Source organism: Sebastes fasciatus, chromosome 23, assembly GCF_043250625.1.
Source record: "Sebastes fasciatus isolate fSebFas1 chromosome 23, fSebFas1.pri, whole genome shotgun sequence".
Taxonomy (NCBI): Eukaryota; Metazoa; Chordata; class Actinopteri; order Perciformes; family Sebastidae; genus Sebastes; species Sebastes fasciatus.
Genome location: NC_133817.1, coordinates 2,208,594 through 2,227,479, shown reverse-complemented (window position 1 = coordinate 2,227,479; position 18,886 = coordinate 2,208,594). Strand labels below are relative to the sequence as shown.

Sequence of the window (18,886 nt, the reverse complement as noted above, 5' to 3'; positions counted from 1 at the left end):
GAATGTAAATGGGTTCTATGGGTACCCACGAGTCTCCCCTTTACAGACATGCTCACTTTATGATAATCACATGCAGTTTGGGGCAAGTCATAGTCAAGTCAGCACACTGACACACTGACAGCTGTTGTTGCCTGTTGGGCTGCAGTTTGCCATGTTATGATCGGAGCATATTGTTTTATGCTAAATGCAGTACCTGTAAGGGTTTCTGGATCAATATCTGTTATTGTTTTGTGTTGTTAATTGATTTACAATAATAAATATATACATACATTTGCAGAAAGCAGAATATTTATCCACTCCCATTTTGAACAGATAGAAAATGGACGATTAATTTGTGATAAATGGTGATTAACTATGGACAATCATATATTTGAATCGATCGACAGCCCTGATTATATATATATATTGATTAGTGCAGCTTTAAAAGCCACTATGTGTAGGATTAAGAAGGACATACATGGTGGACATGGTGGATGAATAATTGGAGGTGAACGGGTGATACGAGCTGTGACAGCTTGCACACGTGATGATCCATCAGTGTTGACGTGTTTGGCTTCACGGCTGGGTGGAGGGTGAAGGACGGTTACTTTCCTCGTGACATGTGAGGATCAGAGGACACTTGTCTCTGTGTCCTCCTAGTGTCCCTCTGTGGTGATGGGGTAATTAGTGTGTCTGGGGTGTTCACAGGGTGGCACACATGCAGCTGTGAACCTCCCCGCGGAGTAACGGCCGCCAGCCTCCTCCTCCTCCTCCTGCTGCTATCTCAGTTCGGTGCCAAATGAGATTGATAACCGCCCAAATAAAGACGGATCGACCGGCGCTTCACTCCGAGAGCACTGAGCACCCGCTACAGGCTGAGTCATCCGTCCTCTGCAACGGCGCTATCGATCTTCCCCCCTGCCTGAAAGTACAGTTAGTGTCAGTGTAAAAAGATAGAAGACACCGTGGTGGGGGGGCGCAGAGGTCACGGTGGTCACATCCAGGCCAGCTACCAGCTGTCTCGGAGGTTTTACTTCTGAGGAATGACTCGACGTTTAAGACAGCGGGATGCTGCCCGTGTGAGTAACAACCCTTTGAAGAGGACAGAGGAGCGCAGGTCGAAGCACATCAACGTCACAGCTCAATAAATCCAACATTCATACGTCCCGTCTGACTCCAGAGGAATGTCACTCCAAGGTGGCAGGAAGTCCTCTGTTTACCTGGTAAGAACACATAGAGATGCTCCGGTCAGTCACTCAGACGAGTCAACTAACTAAGTCAACTCTGAATGCTCTAGGTCTCTAGTCTGATCCATCCATCCTCTGAATGCTCTAGGTCTCTAGTCTGATCCATCCATCCTCTGAATGCTCTAGGTCTCTAGTCTGATCCATCCATCCTCTGAATGCTCTAGGTCTCTAGTTTGATCCATCCATCCTCTGAATGCTCTAGGTCTCTAGTTTGATCCATCCATCCTGAATGCTCTAGGTCTCTAGTCTGATCCATCATCCTCTGAATGCTCTAGGTCTCTAGTCTGATCCATCCATCCTCTGAATGCTCTAGGTCTCTAGTCTGATCCATCCAGCCTCTGAATGCTCTAGGTCTCTAGTTTGATCCATCCATCCTCTGAATGCTCTAGGTCTCTAGTTTGATCCATCCATCCTCTGAATGCTCTAGGTCTCTAGTCTGATCCATCCATCCTCTGAATCCTCTAGGTCTCTAGTCTGATCCATCCATCCTCTGAATGCTCTAGGTCTCTAGTTTGATCCATCCATCCTCTGAATGCTCTAGGTCTCTAGTCTGATCCATCCATCCTCTGAATCCTCTAGGTCTCTAGTCTGATCCATCCATCCTCTGAATGCTCTAGGTCTCTAGTTTGATCCATCCATCCTCTGAATGCTCTAGGTCTCTAGTTTGATCCATCCATCCTGAATGCTCTAGGTCTCTAGTCTGATCCATCATCCTCTGAATGCTCTAGGTCTCTAGTCTGATCCATCCATCCTCTGAATGCTCTAGGTCTCTAGTCTGATCCATCCATCCTCTGAATGCTCTAGGTCTCTAGTCTGATCCATCCAGCCTCTTAATGCTCTAGGTCTCTAGTTTGATCCATCCATCCTCTGAATGCTCTAGGTCTCTAGTTTGATCCATCCATCCTCTGAATGCTCTAGGTCTCTAGTCTGATCCATCCATCCTCTGAATGCTCTAGGTCTCTAGTTTGATCCATCCATCCTCTGAATGCTCTAGGTCTCTAGTCTGATCCATCCATCCTCTGAATGCTCTAGGTCTCTAGTCTGATCCATCCATCCTCTGAATGCTCTAGGTCTCTAGTTTGATCCATCCATCCTCTGAATGCTCTAGGTCTCTAGTTTGTGGCTGTAAAGTTTCATGAGGCTGTGATTGTCCTAGAGGTCACCACAGGTCATTTTATACAGTGAGGTCAATGAAATGTCTCCTGGTGACGTGGTTGGTAGCGATGGATTCTTTAGGTTTTCTACTTCAGTATCTTCACTCTAGCTTTAACACTGAGCCCGCTACGACCTCTGAAGTCAGCTGCGATCGCCCGCTGACCCTGCGGGTCTGGTTCCCGGTTTCAAACTGTGACACACTGTTCCAACATGTCTGGCCTCTGGAGGAAATCTGTTTCCAATTATGTATGAAACATCAATTGTTGTCCTGAGCGCCCAGCGAGCTGCCGGGGGATTCACGAGCTGGCTGTGAGCTACCGCCAGACCGCTCCGAGCCTCCGTCTGTCTCAGGGCTCCGTATTAACATACTGCTAATAGCCCCGAGGGTGGCTGGATGAGTGACGGAGGGATGGGGGGGGGGGTTAGGTTTCACAGGCCCTCCGGTGCCGTCTGGGTCGCTGCTGCTGAGTCAGCAGACCGAGGAGAGACCCCAAGAAAACTTCACAGCTCGGTTTATCAAGCACCCATCGACCTTGTTAAAAACGAAGCGTCTAGACACCAACAGAGGTGCGTTGTTAAACACGCCGTCTGAAATATATTAATCATAAACTCCCCCTTTAATAATAAAGCAGGACGGCCTGACGCTCGCCGGCTCCACTCTGATAAGGTATTTTTAGATGTCCTGCTGTTGTTAGTCGATACAAACCTCCCGAACCACCTTTCATCTGAAGAACACATCGGATTCTCTCTCAGCCAGCGAGACGATCCATAAGCATGAATAATCTATATCTGCTGCCTCTCATCACATGAGAGGTAAGAAAATCCATTTGACCACGTTGAAAAGTTGTGAAGAGCGCTGGAATGCAGCGTCTTTAAGGAGATGTGGGAAATCCATCGGTTATACAACCCAGGACTTTGAATTTAGACCACGATCTGTAAGTACCCGCCTTTTTCCTTTTGATCCTGTAACTGCCTCTTCCTGTTTCCAAGAAAGACACACCTTGTGACACCCAACTTTGAAGTTTTCCTATTTCCATGTTAGCTCGGCCGCTTCCACGAGAAGCCGCAGCGCCGCGGAGACGTCTGGGCTGCTGCAGTCCATCGATTCTAGAGGAAACTTCTGAGGAAACTTTGATGCTCGGTGGTGTTACAGCAGCAGAAACGCAGAGATGCTTCACTGCCAAATTAACCAAACCGATCATTCCTCTTCTAAAACGCCGGCTGTCATGATCCATCAAGAAGGCAGAACGGAAAAAAGTGACAGAGGCCTGTAGACAGGATTTCAGGAACGCTGTGCACCCCCCACATCCGGGGGAAAAAAGGTTAGAAAAAGTACTGTTGCGAAATCTCGCAAAACAATGTCCTTCCGGCTCAACCACAACGATGGAGCGCACACATCGTTGTGGTTCATAGCATTTTAACTTGAGATTGGCCTCAAATACCATATAAAAGACATTAAAGGGATAGTTTGAGTGTTTTGAAGTGGGGTACTTATCCATAGTAGGTGTAGTACTTACAGTAGATGACGGTCGGCGTGCCCCCAGTTTGGAGAAACAGACAGGCGCACCAACACCAAAGCAAAGCAAAGCAACTGAAAGTGAAACTTATCTACGCTCTCTCTAAAAGCCAGCAGGCTCAGACGACAAAAACAGTACAGATACGTTTCACTTTCAGTTCAGATCGCCGTCAGAAAATATTCTAAATATATTGTACACTTGTACGGATATCAATTTCTTTACGTGACAACTTTCTTTTAGGTGTTTAAAATACGTTTTTCTGCCGTCCCCGTCCACAGCTACTGTAGTGCTTTGCTCCGGTGTTGGTGCTTCTGTCTGTTTCTCGGTGCTGGAGGCACGCCAACCGTCTGTAGATAATACACCTTCTACCTACCTACCTCACTGGTCCACTCCCAGTACAGCATCAAACAAAAGCCATTTCATCAATGCCAAACAATCATCAAACATAAAACCGTATTAAAGGTTATGTTCTTCCCTACGATGGCTGTACCACACCACCAGCTTTTACAGGGAAGCATGAGCTTCTTGGTGTGCTGGAGGTGCTGGAGGTGCTGGAGGTGCTGGAGGTGCTGGAGGTGCTGGAGGTGCTGGAGGCGGGCGTACGTGTGACATCTGTGCAGAAATGCATGTTTCCTAAACATCGAGCTCAAGGGAAGAGGTTCGAGCATCGCCTGGTCGTGTTGTCATGGAGACTGTCGGTAGATAAAATCTAAAGCCCTACTTCAGGCAAACGGAGAGATGAATTCTTTACTGTTCGTTTCAATCACAACTCCTTCTTTTCCTCCCTGGCTCGATATTTCATCTTTCATCTTCTGCGTTGGGAGCTCGTGTGACGGCCGTCTCTCCTCTCAGCGCAGTAATGACTACCGTCCACGACGAGATGAGAGGACGGCCACTTGTCAGCTAAACCCTTCAACTAAAATAACCACAAATGAGATGCTGTTCAATTGAAAGACATTTATTTAGACATGTTTGGCTCATATGAGCCACAAAAGCAAATTAAGGGTTTCATACTGAAAGGAAATGAACCGTGTGACCGTCTAGATTCTGACAACTTCGCTCTTTAGAAGTAGTTTCATGCCTGCAATTAAAATCATTTTGGAATGAAACTCCTGAAAACTAGAAGTCGTCTTCGTCGTCGTCGTCGAGAGTACAAAAGGAAATCAGCATTACGATGCTGTAGAAAGAAAACTGCATTAATGGCATGACAGAGAGAAAGACCTTGTTAACCAGTGAATCTCAAGAGGCACATATTGGATTAGAGCCAACGTTCACGTGCACACAATATGCTGCTGAGTTATCAGATTAAGGAGTTGGTTTGATTTCTCCCGGAGTCACACGGACTCGTTTTAATAATCAGGGTTGCTTCATCTGGATGTGACCTTTTAACAAACACATGAGATTTAATCAGGTTATGTTTACACTGATTTACGATGAGTAAATGAGTAGAGAATCAGACTACGCTGACATGAAAACTGCTGATTAGTTATGTGTGCATGCATGTCGATACTTATGCATACATGCGCCGTAAACAGCGTGTGATTAGCGTGCAAACATCCAACCGAGGAATGTTTGGTTTTTCCCCCGCTGAACTGTGTGCACAGCCGAGGATAACAAATCAACACAGGGAATGAATGAGAGGAGGGTGACATAATATACAGGTCTGCTTTTACATGAGAACATTTACATAATAAGGACAACAGGAGGCTGAAAAGATGAATGGCTGCACATGACGTAAACATAATCTGCGTATCGGTTGATCCAAAGCAGTAATTGACCGTTCACTAAACCCCGCTCCCCTTAGTTCCTGTTGCTACACCTGTAGCTTCAGTCAGTCTGTCTGTCTGTGTGTCCTTTATATATCTCAAGAACCGTTCATCCCATCGACGTCACACTTGGCGGGTGTGTTGACGGGGACCCGAGGACGTGCAGTGTCAAAAAGTATGGTGCAATTTTGGATGCGTTCAATATTAATAAACTTTGAATAAACAAGCGATAGTGCTCAGAGTCAAGCATACCGTCCACATCGGGCTACCTCCGAGGTCTGAGAACTGAAGCCGATGAGGAAGTGCCTAAATGTGCGTTCTTTCGAATAGCCAGCAGGGGGCGACTCCTGTGGTTGGTTAAACATGAGTTTATGGTCTCAATCGCTTGTTTCAAATCTTCTTCAATACAGCATGATGGATGGATGGATGCCAACACACACACGGTCTGTTGGAAACTCGCTAAAGTTACGCAGACTACGTGTGGCGGCGGCGAGCACGAAGCCTCCTGCAATGCTAGAGCTGCTAACGTAGCACAAACACACACACTGTTTGTTGGACACTCGCTATCGTTACGCCGGGCAGACACACAGCTGACAACCTGCTAAACTGAACTAAATGTGCGGTGGAGACTTTTACTGGGAAAGTGAATGCATGTCCGCGACACTACACGCAGCATCGGAGCTGCTAAGTTAACGCTCCCGGACGCTGAACTGGAGACTCCCGTCAACCAATATCTGTTGTGCCTCACATGCAGCTGGTACACCGCTGCATGTGAGGCACAAATCCTGTCGGTTAATAATGGGTTAACGAGGGTCGGTTATCGGTTAAGAACATTTTTCAAAATGAGCATCCCTAGTTGGGAACCCCTGATCCAACATCCTGTCAGGAGGAAGGTTAGAAAACAGCGGCAGAAATGTGCGCGTTCACTTACATACAGCCGGGAACAATGTTCCAGCGTTATCCTCGCAGAGAGAGAGAGGGTGGGACAACTCAAAATACTGAAATCAGAAAATGATAGTTGTACTGTATGGACAGAACACATGCTGAGTTTGGACACTGGGAAAACAGAAAAACACGTAGAACACAGGAAGAAATGTCGACCAAATTCGTATAATTCCCTTCGGACCCCGGTGCTGGTGAACCTGCGAACATGTCAGTTCAGTCGATCTCAGGTAAACCTCCACCCGACCGTCTCCGCGTCCCTCCACTGACTTGATGTTGCAAAGCGGTAACACACAAGGCAGGTAATAAGTTTGTGACACGGTGGGTGGTAAATCCCCAAAACATACACCAGCAAAAGAGATTTTTTTTTGTTTTTTTTTTAAGTAGAAGACCTCCGACTGATGCTTCGGCTGGCAGAGGAACACCAGCTCGCCAACAGCAGCAAGGTTTCCTCAGCGCTGTGGGTGGCGGCTGCTGCTTTCCTGCTCCTCTTAACAAGACCAGCAATAAAATATGCAAGTGCTTTGGTGCAAACTACGCAGATTAAAATCTGTACCGTCTTAATTTATGGAATATAATGTCCTTTTGTGTGTAAAAAAAAAAAAAGCCAGGAGCAGAAAATAGTTTCCAAACCAAGTGTAGAGAAGCAGAGGAATGTGCTGGCCAGCGACGGAGAGCACCCACGTTCCCACAAGAAGGCTTAAGGGAGTCGGATGGCAGAGGCAGGTTTCCCCCGTCACCGCCGACGCTGCCTCATTGTCAAAACGGGGGCGTCTCAGTCGCCCACGTCGCTGTCCTGGTCCCCTATGACCCACAGGAAGTGGAAGCTGAGGGCCAGCAGGGCGGTGCCCAACAGGTCGCCCAGAGCCGTCAGGTAAGGGATCGAAAAACTGTCCGGATCTTTGCCCTTCCGCCACATGGAGTGCACCATCCAGTCTGATATACACAACAACAGCAACACCTGGAGGAGGAAGAAAAAGAGGATTTGACTGCAGCTTGCTAGTATGAATATACGGCGTGAAGCCTACGTATAACAGAAGTGGACGTAGCCTCTGAATCTGAAAAGTGAAGCCAATGCTGAAGTGTCTTAAACCTGCGTTCTCTCTAGCAGCCAGCAGGGGGCGACTCCTCTGGTTGTATAGAAGTCTATGAGAAAATGAGCCTACTTCTCTCTGGATTTATTACCTCAGTAAACATTGTAAACATGAGTTTATGGTCTCAATCGCTAGTTTCAAGTCTTCTTCAATACAGCATGATGTTCATTTAGTAAATTATGGTCCCATTTAGAGTCAGATAGACCATAAAGCAGGGGATGCTTTAGGGCGGGGCTATCTTGTGATTGTAAGGTCGCTACCACAGCGACCTGTAGTAATGCGTATCCCTCCCTGGTGACTTCCAAAATGCTGAACTCGAGGCTTCAAAACCGTAGTCAACAAACCAACGGGTGATGTCACGATGGCTACGTCCACTTCTTATATACAGTCTATGGGCTAAACTATGAGGGTGAACATGGTAAACATGATACCCAGCAGTAGAGATGAGCCTGAATCTGGCAAAGTCTGACTGTAATTTCTTATTTTGGCTTTTCTTATTTCTTTTAACTCGTCTAATAGTGCTTTTTTCACGGCAATACCAAAGAATAATATGGCAAAAGGAAAGAGTATAATAAGAAGAGGCAGTCTGTTAGTGTTATCCTTTAGCAAAGAATAGAAAGAATAGCAAGATGGGAGACAAGAAATATGCTTGTGTTATCAAGGACGGGAGGAATAAGTGCTTCAAAATGCTGTGCAGAATGGCATAAACACTTAAACTGTAGCGGGGAACAGAGAAGAGAAGGAGTAATGGACGGAGCAGCAGACCGGGAGACGAGTTAAGAGAGTTATTCATAATTCAAGTTTCCAACGCGTGGAGGGGGAACGGCGCCGAGAGTAAAAGAGAAGTCTATTAAAAGATAAGGACGAGTCTATAACTTAAGAGGAAATGAGCTGTCCACAGTCGGCGGTACAAACATTATGAAAACAAAAAAAAGAGATGGCAGTCATTGAAAAATATTGACATGCAAAGAATACAAGTGACGATGATGGCATCAAGAAGTGGCGGGGATAATTGATAATATATCATTCCATTAGAAGAACACACTAATGTAGGAGTTGTGATAACCGGCTGACGGCCACACTTGTCTTCGTGCGAGGGGAGTTTTTCTGATGGGATGTGTAATCCTGTTGAACACGGCCTCCTCTGCTTTCCTAGCCAATATTGTTCAGTCATGACACGATGAAAGCGTCTCGAACAACAAGCTTTCCAACCTGACTACCGGCGAACTAGGGTGTCACGGCTTCCTCTTTTATTCATGATGACAGGGCGGCACAGTTGGACATCCTCTCAGTTGTTGCTTTTGTAGCATCTCTTGCCTCAAACTGTCAACTACGATCCGTCATTTACACTTACACGGCTTCCCATCGAGGAGCAGGTTGTTTTTTTACTCAAACAAAGAAAGGGGACGGAGAGAAACGTGTTTTTTAAGGATTAAGATGCATCCAATTTCCACATTTTGGCAAAAACAAATGACAGAGACAAATGTAATAGAGTGCCGATCCATCAGGCGGTCTCTTTCTCCGTCTCTGTGTTCGGTTCCTTAATCACGTCAGAGTGGCTACAAGATAAAGCTGTTTGATCTCCTGAGACGGCCGCGTTCGCTCTGCATCTGCCTTTGTGTCGATTTCTACAATTACCAACCACTTACACAGGTGGCAGAAACATACAGCTGAAGACGAGAGGCTGAATGTTGTTGCAGAAGAAGGTCGAAGGCAATAATTCCTCCGGTTCTCTAACAAACGGTGTTGGACAGAGAAAATCAGTACTAACTCATTTCCGTGCTCCAACGTGTGCAATCGTGCAGCGTTTTGGAAACGTTCTTTCATTTAGCGACTTCAGAAAAGAACAAGAAGCTTTTGTGTCTATATGAACCTGTTGGTCAGGCAACGGGCAAAAAGATGGTTTTATTATTATCTTTAAAAGGACTCTATGTAAGAATCAGAAATGTCTTCTTAACAGCGACACCTGTGGCCGTTAAGTCAACGAAAGTCAGCGTCCTGTTGCTGGCGCTTGTGCTCGCTCTACATAGACATGAAGGAGCATCGCTCAACACAGTGAGGAGACACACGTCAGCTAAAAGCACAACATCACTCTATATTTCAGCTGCTTGGCAGTAATGTTAGCTGACCAGACCAAGGTCTCTCCATGAATCAATGCTGATCCTAGTGTTGGCTTTTCCCGCCTCAGCCTCCCGACCGCGGCCGGAGGGAACGGGGGAGACGATAACGTTTCTCTCTGCGGAGCCCCGTCACTTCACAAGACACGGGAAACCTCTGTTGGTCTGGAGGAGCTGCAGCAGTTATTTCTGCACAAACGTCCACTGAACATTCACTAGATATTCTCACAGCTAAACTAACTCTTCTGCAGTGTGGAGTGAGCAGCATGCACGTGAGAGGTGGAGAGAGAGAGAGAGAGAGAGAAGGAGCGCTTCCTCCGACCGCGGCCAACACTGTTTAACAGACGGGCTTCACTAGATACAGGTTTTGGTGCTTCACTGTAGTTTGTGTTGGAGTCTGAGTCTGAACAGCGTAGCCACACAAATTGATTTATACGTGTAAGAAGTTACAAACAGTCCCTTTAATGCAGAATTATTAAATTATCAAACATACAATTTTGTTTTTTTCAAATTGGACGGATTACTTGAGCTTTAGTGTAAGCTTTAGGTAAACATCATATCAGATGGGACTCTGTATCTGCAGACACTCGATGTTAAAAGGACTTGGATCAGAATCGGGACCAAATAACAATCATTCCTGTAAATCCTGTAACAAACTGGATTATTATTATTATTATTATTATTATACGTTTAATAAAACACGAGGGGCTGCACCGCAGCGTTGCTTCAAGTACTGGTGAGATGATGAAATGAGATTCAGAGAGGCTGCTTCGATGCATCAATGTGAGTTAGAAGGCTTATCACACACACACCAAAACACTGCACGGCGTTTTATAATACCGTCAGACAAGTCTTTGAAGTTATTTCAGCCACGTTCGTCTCCGTCTCAGTGATTGATGGTAAACAGTCACAGAGTGTGCGGTTCACTTTAAAAAGCACAGAGCAGGAACGTCCATGTGAATGTCTAAGCACGGCCTCAGCCGATCTATATACAATCTATATACAATTACTGACTTTACTGATGTTAAAATCATATATATGTGATGTGTACTTGACTCAAGTGAAATCCCTGTTTTAAGCTGCTCCGTATGACATAAAGCTCCCGTCTTCTGTTTGCTCTGACTTAAGTATGCGAGTATACATAACCCTCAATCCCGTGCTCAAAGAAACCTGCAAATCCTGCCTGAAAGAACACAATCACTTAAAGTCACTCTATTAGCTCCGTTAGAACGCTGCAGGTATTCATCATGCGGGCACACATAATTGGATTTCGCTGCACTCTTCAAAAAATAACTGCTCACTGAAATGCTTGATTTGCAGACCCTTTACAAGCTGTTTCACCTTCCTGATCCGATTCTGTATAAGAACTAATTCTAGTGCATGACTTGAACACAATTATACGCATGAAGGAAAATACTCAGGTATCTTAATACATCTTTTTCTTTGTACTCTCCTTTAAGTGCCCGAATCTATATATTTGTTTCATTTGAGTCTGTGTGGAGGTAGAAGGACGTTACCGCTTTCATTGTTGTAATCCGAGTAACGTGATGTCATATCCGTTCCGTATCCGTCAACCAAAACAAACCTCAGAAAGTATAAACCGTCGGAGGGTCAGCGTGGATACGACCTGCACCCTCACATGTTAAATCCAGCGTGGTAAACACTACACATCCAGTAAAGGATGGAAACACTTTGGGTTTCACACATTGACAGGAAAAGCAGAGCTAGACATCACGGCTAAAGCTGCATGCTAACTTCTAAAAAAAAGGGCCAAAATATGTCTGAAAATAAGGGGCTAAAAAAAGGCATAAATATGTTCAAACAAAAGTCCGAAAATGTCTGAGTTATTTCCGGAAAAAAAAGGCTGAAATATGTGCGAAAAAAAGTCAAAAAAATGCCTGAAAATGTCCAAAAAAAGGCTGAAAAATTTCAGAAAAAGCTGAAATGTGTCAAAAACAAAATCTTTTAAAAAAAGGCCAAAATATGTCCCAAAAAAAACCCTGAAAAAAAAATGCCGAAGTATGGCCCAAAAAAAGTAAAAAAAAAAAAAAAAAGACTGAAATATGTTCAAACAAACGTCTGAAATATGTTTGAAAAAGGCAAATATATGTCTGAATAAAAGTGAGAAAAATGTGTGAAATATTTCCCAAAAAAAAAAAAAAAAAGTCTGAAATATGTGCAAACAAAATGCCCCAAAAAAGGTGAAAAAAGGCAGAAAAATGTCTGCAAAATATCTCAAAAAAGGTGCGAAAAGGTTAGCAGGAAACGTTATGGTATGGCGGTAACGTTGCGGTGGAGCCGGCCGCCGCTCTCGTCTCCGTGGTCAAATGGGCCGACGCTACGACTGTAGAGCACCCAGATACTGACATTTGTGTTCTCTGCATTGAAACGGCCCCGATGGAGCTGACCATGGATGGATAAAGAGAACGGAGCTGACGGGAGAGCTAGAGACCACCTTGGAGAAGTTAGAGGAAGTAGACACGTGGGACTACGTCTGCTTTTCAAAAAATAAGGTGTTAACAAAGGGAACTGTAGATATATAAAATACATCTATGGAAATAAGATTGATGGATTATATTCACCAGAAGTATAAATCATTACATGTCCCTTATAAATTAAAAAGAAAACACCACTAATCTGTGAGGGAAATGTCTTTATTCTTTATTCTTTGATTTTTCGGTTGCTGAAAATAAATAAAATAATAAATAATTACTGAACATGATACTGATATATTTAACATCTCTGACTACATACATGCTGAAAATCAAACATTTTTACTGGATTAATTTAGATATTTTCCAAAGTAAAAGTCCCTAGAAGTGAATGATTCAACTTTCCCCCACGGTGTAGTTTTAAAAGAGTTAACAAAAATCGCAATAAATCATAATATTGAATCGCAATCCTTGTAGAATCGGCACCCGAGTATCGTGATAGGTGAATCATCCCAGCCCGACTGTTTCATACATCAACATCACACTGTTCCCTCCTCTCCAGCTCTCACAGAGAGAACAGTTTGAGGCAGAGAACTCTAAGTTCTTGCACCGGCCCTTTAGTTAGTCACCGACGGTTCCCTCCTGCTGCTCTTCTCAAGCAACCAATCTACGTCTCGTTGAGATTTACAAAGTGTTTCATCTCCTGCACCGTCTGCTGTCACCTAAATCTAAACATTTGTCTCGGCAAGCTATATTTTGCTCACTTCACACTTTCTTTTACAGAAGTAAAGACACGGAATTTGTTACGTCTCAGTGGAGAGAATAAAAGCACAAACACTTCAGCTCAAGTGGTCTATTCTGCTGGATGAGTATCTGTATCTACAAGCTTCTACAGAAAGTGAAACAACCCCACTGTTCGTCTTTTCACGGCTGCAACTGTCCAACAGCAGGACCTCGTACACACTCAGGACCTTGAGCTTCAACTCATGTATGATGTCACGGGGCATTTTCCAAGTCAAGAGACTGGCTATACTTTCATTTAAAACATCTAAAATAACGACCCAAAATGAATCAGGACTCCTCAACCATGAGGCTTATATGTACTGTATATACACTACTCAAAAACATGAAGGGAACACTTAATTCACACATCAGATCTTGATGAACGAATTATTCAAGTGTAAAATCTTTACTGATGTACATTGTGTAATTTGTTGAGAACAAAATGACGTAACAACGGTCAATGGAAAGCAAAATCCTCAACCCGTTGAGGGCTGGATTCAAAATCACACCCAAAATCAAAGTAAATAATTGAAATCACAGAATGATCCAACTCATAATGTCACTCAGTAGTGTGTACGGCGCACCACCGGCCCGTCTCGCCTGCACCGTCGGGGAGGTGGAGAGCGAGCGCCTGCGATGGGACCCACAAGATGGTGACGAGAGGTTAACGTCACGCTGCCGTAAAGTGGTATCGGTGCCGTTTTGAGAATATGAGTAGATGAGCACAGTATTGGACCTGATAGCTGATCTCGGTATCGGTGCATTCCTAACGTTCACCACGCCGTCTCCAGACTCTTTCACGCCTGTCACATGTGCTCAGTGTGAACCTGCTCTCATCTGTGAAGAGAACGGGGCGCCAATGGCGGACCTGTCAATTCTGGTGTTCTCTGGCGAATGCCAGTCGAGCTGCACGGTGCCGGGCTGTGAGCACAGGTCCCACTAGGGGACGTCGGGCCTCATGCCACCCTCATGGAGTTTGGCTTATCAGCTATGATAGCATTTATAAACGTCATATTACACAATCAATCAGTAAACATATTAATTATAATTTCATCTGTTTGTTAACAGTAAAATAGTTGTCAATCAATTTAGCGTTTATAAATGACGGTTATTATAAAGTGTTACCTACATGTGGTGCTGTAGAGGAAGAGAGCGTTCTGTCAAGCATGATCAGATCTTTATATATACATAATATAGCGTCTAGCCTCAGAGAGCCTTGTTATACGGTGCTTTTATGTACCTTATCGCTGAGCGGAGCCGAGCGGTTTGAGGACCAAAAGCTCATCTGACAGACGAGAGATCAAGCAACAGCTTAGATGTGCAGGATTCCTGATCTGTCAAGATAACACTGATAGCATCTGATACGCAAGCCGGGGATGAAATAATGAGCTTTGGGCTTCAGAGCGAGAGAGACGCTCACCCTTTTGTTTAAGAGCCTTTAACTATTATCTATTACTGGTTTGTGTCTGACCACGTACTGACCCCGTGACTAAATCAGGGGTCAGCAACCTTTACTATCAAAAGAGCCATTTCAGGCAAAAAATAAAATAGAAAATCTGTCTGGAGCCGCAAAACATGTGATCATTGTGATGAAGGTAACACAGTTTATAGTCTAAGTATATAGTATATCAGTCTAATGCAGTGAGGGACAAAGAGACAATGTACTACGGAGTATTAGGGCCACATTGAGGGAAAACACATCTGAGATTTACAGAATAAAGTCAGAATATTACAAGAAAAAAAGTCGTAATATTACGAGAATAAAGTCATAACTTTACGAGAAATAAAGAAAAATAACACGTAAAGTTACTACTTTATAATATTACGACTTTATTCTCGAAATCTCAGATTAATTTTTTTTCCTCAATGTGGCCCTAATACTCCGTCGTACCGTCGCACCATAGACCTACAACAATGATAAATAAAAATGAAAATGTAAACACAAAACAGTTAATCATTTCCATGTTTAAACCTCCACAGAGAGCCACTAGAGAGGAGCTGAAGAGACACAGGTTGCTGACCTCTGGACTAAATGAACGTTATAGATGCATATTCATCAGCGGTAAACTTGGCGTAACCTTTTCAGAGTTTCTTGACTTCCAAACTTGTCAAACTGTTATTCTCCCGTCCTGACTTTTTTCCTTGACACCTCCGTGGCTTATTGCACCGTGTTGCCTTAGTTTATTTTGCATTGCCTCATTCTTTGTCTGAATATACTGCGGGCTGACTAACACAGCAGCATTGTTAAACCATGTTGTCGTGTTTATTGTTTAAGCTACGTTTTCATGTTTCTACTCGTTTTTATTAACCATGGATTTGTGCAAAACCATCACTGCATGCCAAAATACGCCAGTCAATTTAAGTGCATTCTTCTCCTGGCAGTAGATATCACAATGACTCCAGCTATTCTGCACAAAAATGTTTCATCCCCCCCCACCCCTAATTTTCTGTGGCTTTTTCCCTTTAAATGGAACATTATCAAACCGCAGCATGTGCAATTTAACGCTTATCGCTGCTATTAAAGAAACAGACGGTTACAGTACTTTATCAAATTCCACCATGCTACAGACATCTTCGCACAAATTGTGTCTGACCCCATGTAGAGAGAAAATCTGAAACTACACTTGTAAGGTCTGCATGTGTTGAATATCAAACGGATGGGAGTCCATGCTTAGAGCCTCAGGGCGATGGGGTATTTGAAATGCAGGTCATGTGTGTGAATTAAACATTTATTTCTATTGCTTAAGGTTACCGCAGGATATTAGATGAAATACATCTGCATGGGTAAAGTGATTTTTCAGATATGCAGTAATAAACCACGCCGGGGGTCTTTTGAGGGCATCGACTGAGGCCACGGACGGCCATAACTAACGCCGCCGTCTACCTCATTCCAAGTGGGCTGAACGGAGCCGCTCTGAGTCCAAACAATCTATTCCAAACATGGAAATCATTAAAATGAATGTTCCTCACGAGGTCAGGGGATTATAAATTACCGTGGAGCTGGTGTGTGCGTGCGTTCGTTTGAGTCTACTGTCGGGGCGAGATGATGAGAGTGGCAGAATGTTTATTACCATCATTAGTGCCTGGGTTGGAGGAGAGGTGGAGAGGCTCACTGAAGGCGCTGCCACTGTACAATTATACCCTGCACATAATCCTCAAACACACACACACATTTGTTTTCAGAGAGATAAAGACGTCAGTAGGAGCTTTGCACTCCAGCGAGAGAAATATTCATATATATACTATATATATTTTCGATTTAAACATGCCGTTGTTGGACTTCTTCTTTAAAAAGAGAACTGAACTCCCTTTCTATTTAGAAAGTGTTTCAATAGTTAGACTTCAGCAGTCTACGATATAAAAAGCTGCGTCTTTTCAACACCAGTATCTGTGTCACCCTCCTCAGTACAGAATCATTACAGAAACAACACAGAAATCCTTCTGCAGAGCATTAACTAGTCTGCTGTAATCTACAAAAACACGGTTTTATTGTCATTTACTGACACGCTCGTGTCTCTCCTCTCTCTCTCTCTCTCCTCTGATCACTGTTTGTCACTGAGGCGGAGGCGGAGCGTTGGACACAGTCTGTGCTCCGTCTCGCTGGCTTGTTTCTACCAACATCAGCTGCTCTGATTCAACAACATTGAGTTGAAAAAAACATGCACCTAGGCTGAAATTCAACCGTGGTGTTGTTCTGTCCATCACGCCTGCCTCGTCTCGGTTGCAGGACTGAGTAGTTTAAGTTTGTTGTTTTATGTTCCAAAATGCAAATGTTCCTTTTGTTAGTGTTTGTAATGTGATGTGTCTGTTCTCAACATGGTGGCTTACGTTGGAAATAAGGATTTCTATGCTGGTTTATAGTTCAAATCATGAGTGAAGTGGCTGTAACATCTCTTGAGGTAAGCTGTAGGTATGTATGAAGGGTCAAAGAAAAAAATAAAATAATTGCCGACCCTGCTTTTGACTTCGATGGTTGAAATCGGAAGTCAATTTCCATCAATCAAAAAAAAAAAAAAAACCCTGCAACACATGGATTCTGTATTGTTTTTATATATAATTTGTTTTCCTAGATTAATACGGAGCATTTTATCTTATACCATATATTTATACCACGTTGCAGTATTAAAAAGTGAGCCGCAGATTGAATGTGTCATTAGGAAAAACCTCTAGTTGGTATTAATAAACATATTATGTGCAGCATCCAGCCTGATAATTAGTGTCTTCTGTTCTATCTCTGTCTGTATTAATACACTGATGAGTTATTTCTGCATCACGCTTCAATAAACAATTATTCCATAATAACTTTGCTGCAGAATTCATACAAAGTTCCTGAAAGATTCTGTCCATCTTTTAAAAACAAAAAGCAAAGTGGTGTTTAAGGTTCTTAACTCCAATCAATGAATTGATCTTTTTTAGTGGTTGTAAATATCAAGATGTGAAACAACTCCACGGGGCCCGTCTCTGCCATTTGATAATCTATCTGGGACTAAAGCACCCTTAAAGCAGCTCTTCTGGCTGCGGACTTAATTGATCTGGAAAGTTTCCGCGCCTCAGTGGCCAGGGTTACATCCTAATGTTCCACGTCTGCATCAAAGAATTAATGAGGTGGGGGGCCTTAAGGAAGCCTTTCCAGCAAAGCGAGCGTCCGATGCATACACACAGAAAACACAGCTAAACTAAATTCTTAAAATTCCAGACATCAACACAGATCACGGTGCACCCGAGGAAGTAAAAGAAGTCATTCATAACCCATAAGTGGTTCCTTCATAATTATCTTAACTGCTGCCAAAACAAAAAACCTCCACTGAAGTCAGATTCCTTCAGGCATCGCCTGAAAGCACCGACGCTCGAGGAATTCACAGGATACACACACCTGCTTCTCCTCCTTCACTACTGTTGTGTGTCGAGGAGGAAACACACACGTCCACACATTCATCTTTCATAGACGAGAAAATGATGTTTGCTTCTGAATAATAACGGAAATCAACAGTGCAGGTTCGATCGTGCAGATGCAAAAATGAACTTGCTGAAGGTCGTAATGCAAAACTTGTATTGCAGAGTCACGGATTATGGTGAGCGACGCAGGGTAAACATTATACACAAACACCGATCGAACCAAAGCAACATGAATATCCTCGCTTCTCTTGTGTTCAAACTTTAGAGATGGGGCCATGCGATAGTTCATACAGGCACGCAAATCATTTTATAGTCATGTGTCCCGTACACTCTCTAATCATGTACTGTATGTCCAATATCAGCGACTGGATGAGAACATCGCTCATTGTTTATTTTGGCCATTTTTTGTCGTTTTATTTTGGTAATTTAATGGTCTGCCTCCGAAGTATGGAGGATGGACGCTGCCAAATAAATAAGTAAGTAAGTAAGTAAGTAAGTAAATAAATAAATAAATTAATAAATTAATAAATAAATAACTTGATAAATTAAATAGTTTTTGAGTTCTGCTCTGGAAACGAATGTGTGACATGCAAACGGACAGAAGGACAGACATACATACCCCCGACTACGTTGTCGCGGGGGTATAATAAATAAATATGTCATTAAATGTCGCAAAAATAATATAAAAAAATAAATGTAGCCAATAATTAAATGATAAAATGTGACATAAATTGATATCTGTTTTTATTTGCTTTTTTATCTATTTATCTTTGTATTAATTTCCTTATTTATTTGTTAAATTTATCCTTTTATGTGTGTTTATTTTTTATTAATTATTAAATGTATTTATTTATCTTTGCTTTTATTTATTTTTATTTATTCATTTTTAAATTAATTTTTTTTATTTATTTTTGCATTCATTAATTTTTATTTATTTATGCCGCCCGAACCGAAACAA

The 18,886-nt window shown here is 43.2% G+C and overlaps 1 protein-coding gene across 2 annotated transcripts in view; it reads right to left on the bottom strand.

Moving 5' to 3' along the window:
- Positions 1–4,840: 4,840 nt before the first annotated feature.
- Positions 4,841–18,886, bottom strand: part of slc41a2b (solute carrier family 41 member 2b) — a 33,445-nt gene continuing 19,399 nt past the window's right edge. For both annotated transcript variants that reach the window (XM_074626452.1, XM_074626453.1), the window contains exon 11: positions 4,841–7,567. In XM_074626452.1, coding sequence (XP_074482553.1) covers positions 7,382–7,567 — 186 coding nt within the window. In that variant the 3' untranslated portion in view covers positions 4,841–7,381. The remainder of the gene's footprint in view (positions 7,568–18,886) is intronic.